Source organism: Procambarus clarkii, chromosome 11, assembly GCF_040958095.1.
Source record: "Procambarus clarkii isolate CNS0578487 chromosome 11, FALCON_Pclarkii_2.0, whole genome shotgun sequence".
Classification (NCBI taxonomy): Eukaryota; Metazoa; Arthropoda; class Malacostraca; order Decapoda; family Cambaridae; genus Procambarus; species Procambarus clarkii.
This window is the reverse complement of record NC_091160.1, coordinates 51,325,008-51,334,082: the sequence shown is the minus strand read 5'-3', so window position 1 is coordinate 51,334,082 and position 9,075 is coordinate 51,325,008. Positions and strand designations below refer to the sequence as shown.

At 37.6% G+C, this 9,075-nt stretch overlaps 1 protein-coding gene across 1 annotated transcript; it reads right to left on the bottom strand.

Annotated features, from left to right (window-relative positions):
• Window positions 1–235: 235 nt before the first annotated feature.
• On the bottom strand, window positions 236–6,323 carry LOC138363818 (uncharacterized). The gene is made up of 2 exons (XM_069323190.1): window positions 6,079–6,323; window positions 236–1,631 (listed from the first exon to the last, which is right to left on the bottom strand). Exons 1-2 carry the CDS (start codon window positions 6,109–6,111, stop codon window positions 759–761), a joined length of 906 nt encoding a protein of 301 aa, XP_069179291.1. The 5' UTR covers window positions 6,112–6,323; the 3' UTR covers window positions 236–758.
• Between the last annotated feature and the right edge of the window lie 2,752 nt (window positions 6,324–9,075).

Genomic DNA, 9,075 nt, shown 5'->3' with positions numbered 1-9,075 from the left:
ATTTTATTGATATAGATTGATATGTAAATTTGCTAATACTGCTGTTTAAATAAACTTCCCAAAACACGGACCAGGAGCGATACACTACCCACTCAAACTTCACTTATTTAGAACTAATGCTATGTTTCTTTTAACAAACACTCCATAAACCGGTTGAGGATACCCCGTATCCCCCTTACAGTAATATGTGCCTCTATCTTTATAACAAAGAAAATCTAGGGAAAGCAAACAGCAGTTATGTTTGGCTTGTTTACCTGATTAAAACATATTTTTCCAAGTTATACATTTCTTTTTAATGGTTATACATTATTTTTTTCAGGTTGTATGTTACTTGCTGCAAGTTATACATTATTTGTTACAAGTTATAGATTATTAGCTACAAGTTTTTCCATTATTTACTACAAGTCATATGTGATTTCATTAAATTTATACATCATTTGCAGCACTTTACACATTATTAGCTACAAGTTATACACATTTTATTTATGTTATACATTTTTTTCGTCACGGTTAACAATATTTGCCACAACATGCAGGCAGTGTGGTCAGGTGCAGGTGATTGCACAAATGTAAATATTAGATAAAAGTACAAGTGGGTGACGGAGGGGTAGATAATGGTCCCAGGGAAGGGTAATAGTGATGGATAGGTGGTGGGAGTATCTGGTAGCCCGGATAAGAGGCCTGTCGCACCAATTGTTTCCAGGTAAGTGGTATCATAAGTTGAGTGGGTGGAGGAGTGAGTTCAGTGGTTCGTGAGCTTAATGCAGTGGTTGGTGGACTTTGTACAGTGGGTGGTGGGGGCAGTCACTGGGTATAACGCAGTAAGGATAGGTGGGATCTGTGTTAAATACATAGGATTCTGGGCAAGTCTCAACGATGGCTGACTGGCCAATGTTAGGACAGTTAAAGAACTGCTGGTCACACGTCATGCACTTGGGGAATTGTCCCACTGCCGTGCATGTCATAGACTCCTCACAGTTAGGAGTTGGAGTGGTCGTACTTTCCCCAGGGGCCGTGGTCTTACCACACGGAATGTTACAAGGGGCGCCGGCCACACATCGACCTGTGCTTACGTCAAAATTAGAACCTGAAGAGCAGGTTTGATGTTCCTTCTCGGTGGCTGGCCCTGTTCCGGTACATATATAGTATCTGGTGCAGTCGTGGGGGTCGGGAATCTCCATATCCTCTTCAAAGCAGTAAGCAAGGCAGGGGTCACTGCAGCACGTGCTCTTATCTGTGCCGCAACTTTGTCCGTCAAAGTAGGGAAGATGCACAGGGCAAACGAATGGTCCTATAGGAAGACCACCCACACATTGGTAGAAGATGCTGCAATTATTCGGGTCAAAGATATTCATAACAGCTGTGTTACATTGTAGATGGCAAAATTGTAAGTCGCAGGATGGTAAGCAACTTAGCTGAAATTTACAAGCAAATGTTGTTGGGTCGAAGGATTCACCAGTTGGACAAGCTATAGAAGAGTCTGAGGGCAAGTTATCGTCCCCCAAACAGAGGTAATATCGAGTACAGTCGAGAGGATCAGCTACCATACGTGTAGGAGGAGGAGGGCTCGGGCAAAATGGCTCACAGTTTCCGGCAGCGAAGCCACAGAGCAGCGCCGCCACCAACGCAACCTGCAGGAGACAATCGTCATGTTTATTAGTTCCTGCTGAAACAACAACTGATAAACAATATAAAACACACACACAGAAATCTCACTAGCGTGATACATCAAATGACAAGTAAAATGACCCACGTCTGGGATCATCCCGGGCGTAGGTTCGAACCCTCATCACGGCTCTTGTGGATTTGTTCAATATAAAACACTTCAATGTTGTTATACTGCATAATGCAAATCACAGACAATCTTGGCTAGCACTCAATGAGAGACATTGTTGCTATAGGTGTTAGTGTTGTTATAGTTATCAGTGTTGTTAAAGTTGTCAGTGTTGTAATAGTTATCAGTGTTGTTAAAGTTGTCAGTGTTGTAATAGTTGTCAGTGTTGTTAAAGTTGTCAGTGTTGTTAAAGTTGTCAGTGTTGTTAAAGTTGTCAGTGTTGTAATAGTTATCAGTGTTGTTAAAGTTGTCAGTGTTGTAATAGTTGTCAGTGTTGTAATAGTTGTCAGTGTTGTTAAAGTTGTCAGTGTTGTAATAGTTATCAGTGTTGTTAAAGTTGTCAGTGTTGTTATAGTTATCAGTGTTGTTAAAGTTGTCAGTGTTGTTAAAGTTGTCAGTGTTGTTAAAGTTGTCAGTGTTGTAATAGTTATCAGTGTTGTTAAAGTTGTCAGTGTTGTAATAGTTGTCAGTGTTGTAATAGTTGTCAGTGTTGTTAAAGTTGTCAGTGTTGTAATAGTTATCAGTGTTGTTAAAGTTGTCAGTGTTGTTATAGTTATCAGTGTTGTTAAAGTTGTCAGTGTTGTAATAGTTATCAGTGTTGTTAAAGTTATCAGTGTTGTTAAAGTTGTCAGTGTTGTAATAGTTGTCAGTGTTGTTAAAGTTGTCAGTGTTGTAATAGTTGTCAGTGTTGTTAAAGTTGTCAGTGTTGTAATAGTTATCAGTGTTGTTAAAGTTGTCAGTGTTGTAATAGTTGTCAGTGTTGTAATAGTTGTCAGTGTTGTTAAAGTTGTCAGTGTTGTAATAGTTATCAGTGTTGTTAAAGTTGTCAGTGTTGTAATAGTTGTCAGTGTTGTTAAAGTTGTCAGTGTTGTTAAAGTTGTCAGTGTTGTAATAGTTATCAGTGTTGTTAAAGTTGTCAGTGTTGTAATAGTTATCAGTGTTGTTAAAGTTGTCAGTGTTGTTATAGTTATCAGTGTTGTTAAAGTTGTCAGTGTTGTAATAGTTATCAGTGTTGTTAAAGTTGTCAGTGTTGTAATAGTTATCAGTGTTGTTAAAGTTGTCAGTGTTGTAATAGTTGTCAGTGTTGTAATAGTTGTCAGTGTTGTTAAAGTTGTCAGTGTTGTAATAGTTATCAGTGTTGTTAAAGTTGTCAGTGTTGTAATAGTTGTCAGTGTTGTTAAAGTTGTCAGTGTTGTTAAAGTTGTCAGTGTTGTAATAGTTGTCAGTGTTGTTAAAGTTGTCAGTGTTGTTAAAGTTGTCAGTGTTGTAATAGTTGTCAGTGTTAAAGTTGTCAGTGTTGTAATAGTTGTCAGTGTTGTAATAGTTGTCAGTGTTGTAATAGTTGTCAGTGTTGTTAAAGTTGTCAGTGTTGTAATAGTTGTCAGTGTTGTAATAGTTGTCAGTGTTGTAATTGTTATCAGTGTTGTTAAAGTTGTCAGTGTTGTAATAGTTGTCAGTGTTGTTAAAGTTGTCAGTGTTGTAATAGTTGTCAGTGTTGTTAAAGTTGTCAGTGTTGTTAAAGTTGTCAGTGTTGTAATAGTTGTCAGTGTTGTTAAAGTTGTCAGTGTTGTAATAGTTGTCAGTGTTGTTAAAGTTGTCAGTGTTGTAATAGTTGTCAGTGTTGTAATAGTTGTCAGTGTTGTTAAAGTTGTCAGTGTTGTAATAGTTGTCAGTGTTGTTATAGTTGTCAGTGTTGTAATAGTTGTCAGTGTTGTTAAAGTTGTCAGTGTTGTAATAGTTGTCAGTGTTGTAATAGTTGTCAGTGTTGTAATAGTTGTCTGTGTTGTTATTGTTGTCTGTGTTATAGTTGTCAGTTGCTATAGTTGTTATTGTTGTCATTTTGCTAGAGTTGTCAGTGTTGTTATTGTTGTCATTTTGCTAGAGTTGTCAGTGTTGTTATTGTTGTGAGTGTTGTCAGTGTTGTTATTGTCAGCGTTGCTATAGTGGTCAGTGTTATTGTTCTCAGCATTGTTATTGTTGTTATTATTGTCAGTGTTATTTTTGTCAATGTTGTTATAGTTATCAATGTTATAGTTATCAATCTTATTGAAGTTAGTGTTTTTATTGTTGTCAGTGTTATTATTTTTAGTGATATTATTTTCAGTGTTGGTTATGTTGTCAGTGTTGGTTATGTTGTCAGTGTTGGTTATGTTGTCAGTGTTGGTTATGTTGTCAGTGTTGGTTATGTTGTCAGTGTTGGTTATGTTGTCAGTGTTGGTTATGTTGTCAGTGTTGGTTATGTTGCCAGTGTTGGTATTGTTGTCCTTGTAATTTTTGCCAGTGTTCCTTTAGTTGTCAGGGTTCGTATAGTTGTCAGTGTTGTTATATGTGTGTTGTTATTGTTGTCAGTTTCATTATAATTGTCAGTGTTATTGTTGTTAGTTTTGTTATTGTTGTCAGTGTTATTATTGTCACTTTGTTATTGTTGTTAGTGTTGCTATAGTTATCAGTCTTGTTATAGTTGTCAGTGTTGTTATAGTTGTCAATGTTATTGTTGTCAGTGTTATTATAGTTATCGGTATTGTTATAGTTGTTAGTGTTATTGTTGTCAGTGGTGGTAGAGCTGTCAGTGATGTTATATGTCAGTGATGTTATATGTCAGTGATGTTATATCTGTCAGTGCTATCCCAGCAAAATAGATCTGAGAGTTACCATCATTCACAATGTTTAGTAAACCTAAAAAAATAGCAATAATTATATCGTTTATAATAGACTGGATGGGAGACTCGGCGGTGCCCTGGTCAACCCAGGTACCCTGAGTGTGTCTTTATCTTTCATTTTGTCTCTGTCTCTCAGTTTGTTCTGTCTGTCTACATCTCTCTCTCTTTCAGAAAAAATACAATTACAATTTTGAAATTATTAATCTATTGCCATTATTAGTAGTACTACAACACACATATATTACATTTGGTTCATACTATTTATTTACTTGTATTAATATGCTCGCTACTACATCTTTCTCTACTACTACTACTACTACTACTCTTACTACTACTACTACTACTTCTACTACTAGTAATAATAATAATAATAATAATAATAATAATAATAATAATAATAATAATAATAATAATAATGAGAAGAAAAAGAAGAAGAAGAAGAAGAATAAGAAGAAGAAGAAGAAGAAGAAGAAGAAGAAGAAGAAGAAGAAGAAACCGAAGAAGGAGAATTGTTCATTGTTCAACACACAATTGTGAATTGTTGTGTTCATCTCATAAAGATGAACACAATTTAGTCACTTATTTAAACATTAATTATTGTATACTAAATATTTGAAAGCTTTGTTAGCTAATCTCACTAGCTAATTAGATTTTCTGATGAGTAATACACATATCTTAGATACTAAAGGATATTCAACACTTTTAAACTCACTAATTAGATATGCCATAGAGTTCTTGCTATTAATTCGGGTTTAATGCCAACTAGACACACATCTGATGAGGAGCAGACTTAATGGACTAGACTCCGTGTAATACATCTTCAGTCTCTAACACCGGCCAGATGTAGCTGGTCTGTACATATTTTACGAAGTCTACAACACAGATCGTCCTCCTAAGGTTTCCCAACGTCAAGAAACTGTCGTACTAAAGTGCCCTTATCTAACCTATCAGAGGACTCAAAACAGAAAACGGGACATTATGTAAATTGTGCGAGTCACTGCCATTTTCTAATACGACACTTTTTGGCCTAAAGTAAAGTATACGTCAAAATGCGACGCTCTGTTACGAGGACGGGTTAAACATGCATACCCTACACACAGCTTCTCTTCAACTCAAAGAATCAATCCATATAAATTTTCTTTTTTAAACATCAAGAAACAGTGATTTTAAAAGTAATTTCTACCGACATAATTTTTGGTAACCATGGAAATATTTTCCTGAATTTATAATTAACAGTAACATCATTAAGACAAAAAAAAATTAACAAATAATTGTGTTCAATTCTGCAACTTATATTGTAGCCAAACGTTAACATTTTTCTTTAGACAAACAATTTTTTAAGCCCAATAATGTTTTGTCTGATTTTCTACGAATTAAAATATTTGTTGCATACTTCTGTTATTTCTGGTTGACCAAGATAATCTGTCTTTGCATGCACACGTTAAGGAGACATTCTCATAGAGAAGACAGACATACTAAGTGACAGACACAAGCATTCCCCTATACAGATGTAATGAAATATTCACAAAATACCAGTAAAAAGAATGTAAAAAAAAATAATAAATTACTTGTGGATATTATTACCGAGAGAGACACCAGCAGGAGCTGCTTGGCCATGATGAAGACGCTGAACAGATGACGGTAAAAGGCTTGCCGCTTTGGTGATGCTGAAACTGCTGGAATGGCTGTCTCCTGCTGCACTTGTGTTGTGGTGGGTCGTACAGATGTATTCTGCGGTTGGTGCAGGTGTGTCGTAGTACCTGGACGAGACGTATTGTGGTGCCTGGAGCAAACGAGCTGTTGTGTCCGTTTGAACCTTACTATCGGGCTCTGAGTCTATTGCAGCTGCTGTTGCCTTGGACGGACATATATACCTCCACCTCTTATCACCGAGACGCAGTTGCTACACGGGAGAAGAACCCATTGAGATCAAGCATATACAAGGAAATAATAATTTTAATTGATTATTTATTGTTAATTAAAATTTTGTTTACAGAAATCAATATATTCTGTGCCACTCTATCAAAATCTATTTGTTCTCTCCTTCACCAAAACTACTCCACACACTTTATCGTGTTAGTCATTGGCTGCCCTATAAGACAGTATACATGAGACCTGTGGACAAATGTATACTAGTGTGTATATATTAAGGTTCACATTTTGTGTTAATGAAATAACTCACAAAAACCCAAACCAAAAAACAAAATTTAGTTTACACACTGTCTCCTTATTTGACCTCCCTCGAGGCCACATCAATAAATATCGAGAGGATATACACAGCCCATGTGTGCTCCTAGTTTTACATCTAAATATTCAGTTAACGCTTGCACATACATGCTGTGCTTCCTGGAAAACACCTCTCAGTACTTAAACACATGTCAGCCACACCTTGCATGCTCAACACTGTGGCTCCTGTCTGCCTGCTGCATCTTGCTTTCTCCATATCCTCCGATGTCATGTGCGTCTTAAAAATCTTCCCCACATGCTTTTACTTGTCTTTATAAATTGTTAACAACTCAATCAAATTTTAATTATTTACAAACAGGGAAACCATAATTTAGTTTTGTAGTGCCTTGAACAATGTTCATTATATGAGAAACATTAAAATTTGATGGAAACTAACAGAGAAGTAACGATTTATCACATTTCTAATACTGATATTTGCCCATCCAAAATTAGTGCTACAAATTCACAGAAATATCAATTCTCCTGATATAAATAATGCTGTAAATACTTTTCAGTCATTAATTAGTTTCTTCTATTGTGTTTTAAGTTTTCATAGCCAAAAAATTTATGCGTTGTCAAAATTCCAGCACTGAACATTTAAATATCAATCATCAGTCAGGACATCCCATCCTCTCGGATCTGTGTACTACATCGCATTTCGACGTATAAATCCACTTAGGCTAAAAACTGATATACTAAAAATCACAGCGGGTCGCAAAATTGATGTGATGTCCCGTTTTCAATTAGTTGGTCCACGGTTAGGTTATATTTCGGCAATTTGGTACATCCGTTTAATGACGTTGTGAAAACTCGCGAGGATGGGCTGGCTGAAGATTCCTCCAATCATCTGACATTCCACACAGTCTTGGAAGGCAGCCTTTGTAAACAACTCAAATAGTTTATTCGCAAATAACTTTTTGGTAAAAGCTGCTGTTACTTATTGTAATGAACTTCTATGTTTGGAAGCGTTCCTTCTGGGGTATCATGGCCAGATGCTCACTCAAAAACAGATATGATCTTGAGGTTATCTTGAGATGATTTCGGGGCTTTTAGTGTCCCCGCGGCCCGGTCTTCGACCAGGCCTCCACCCCCAGGAAGCAGCCCGTGACAGCTGACTAACACCCAGGTAACTATTTTACTGCTAGGTAACAGGGGCATAGGGTGGAAGACACTCTGCCCCATTGTTTCTCGCTGGCGTCTGGGATCGAACCCAGGGCCACAGGATCACAAGTCCCGCGTGCTGTCCGCTCGGCCGTCCGGCTCCCCTGGTCGGCCGATTATAAGTAATGGAAAAGTCTACTCATTTCTACTCATGTCTACTTAAATTTCTACTCATGTCTACTACTCTACATTTCCAATGATAAGTAATGGAAATGTCTACTCACAGACATAATAACATAGGTTAAAAACCCACACTTCTGAATTTGTGAAATTTATGTAAGGAATTTACACCAAGTCTTTCCAACTCTCCTGAGTACTTTGTCAAGGTCTGAGTGTGTGATTAGGACCAGACTTCCATTTCATCGTCTAATGATTAGACGTTCAGAAGTAAGTCTCCTCCTAATCACACACTCAGAACTTGACAAAGCACTCTGGAGAGTGCGAAAGTCTTGGTGTAATTTCTTTACATAAATCTCACATATACACAAGTGTGGGTTTTTGTCCTAATATATACGAGTTCGTGCCTGGAGCAAACGGCTGTGGCAGCTGATTGAAGTTTGGTGTGGGTTATGGGCTACTATTGCTATTGATCAACTGGCGGGAAATTTACCACCTGTCGTTGTGATAGAGGTTATTTGAAGAGACAATGACTGGGAGAGTTTGGTAATAATGCATATGTTGTGTGTTCTCCTGAAACTAACATTGCTACAACTAATATTAATAAAAATAACATTGCTACAACTAACACTGATAAGACACACTCTCCATGTCAACAAAATACACCCTCCCTATCCCTTCGAACACCAACTCTCCCCGACTCCCCTCACACACCATCAATATCCTCCCCCTCATAAACCCTCCCCAACCCACCACATCCTCCCTATCTTCCCTCCTACATACACACTTCATATCACCACCCACACACATAATCCCCATATCCTTCCCACTCAACTTTCCCCCCCCCCCTTTCCCTGCATACACCAGCCCTATCTATACCCATATACACCCTCATCATTTCCCCCCATATACGCCCTCATCATTTCCCCCCATATACACCCTCATCATTTCCCCCCCATATACACCCTCATCATTTCCCCCCCATATACACCCTCATCATTTCCCCCCATATTCACCCTCATCATTTCCCTCATATACACCCTCATCATTTCTCCCATTCACACCCCTGCAATCTCA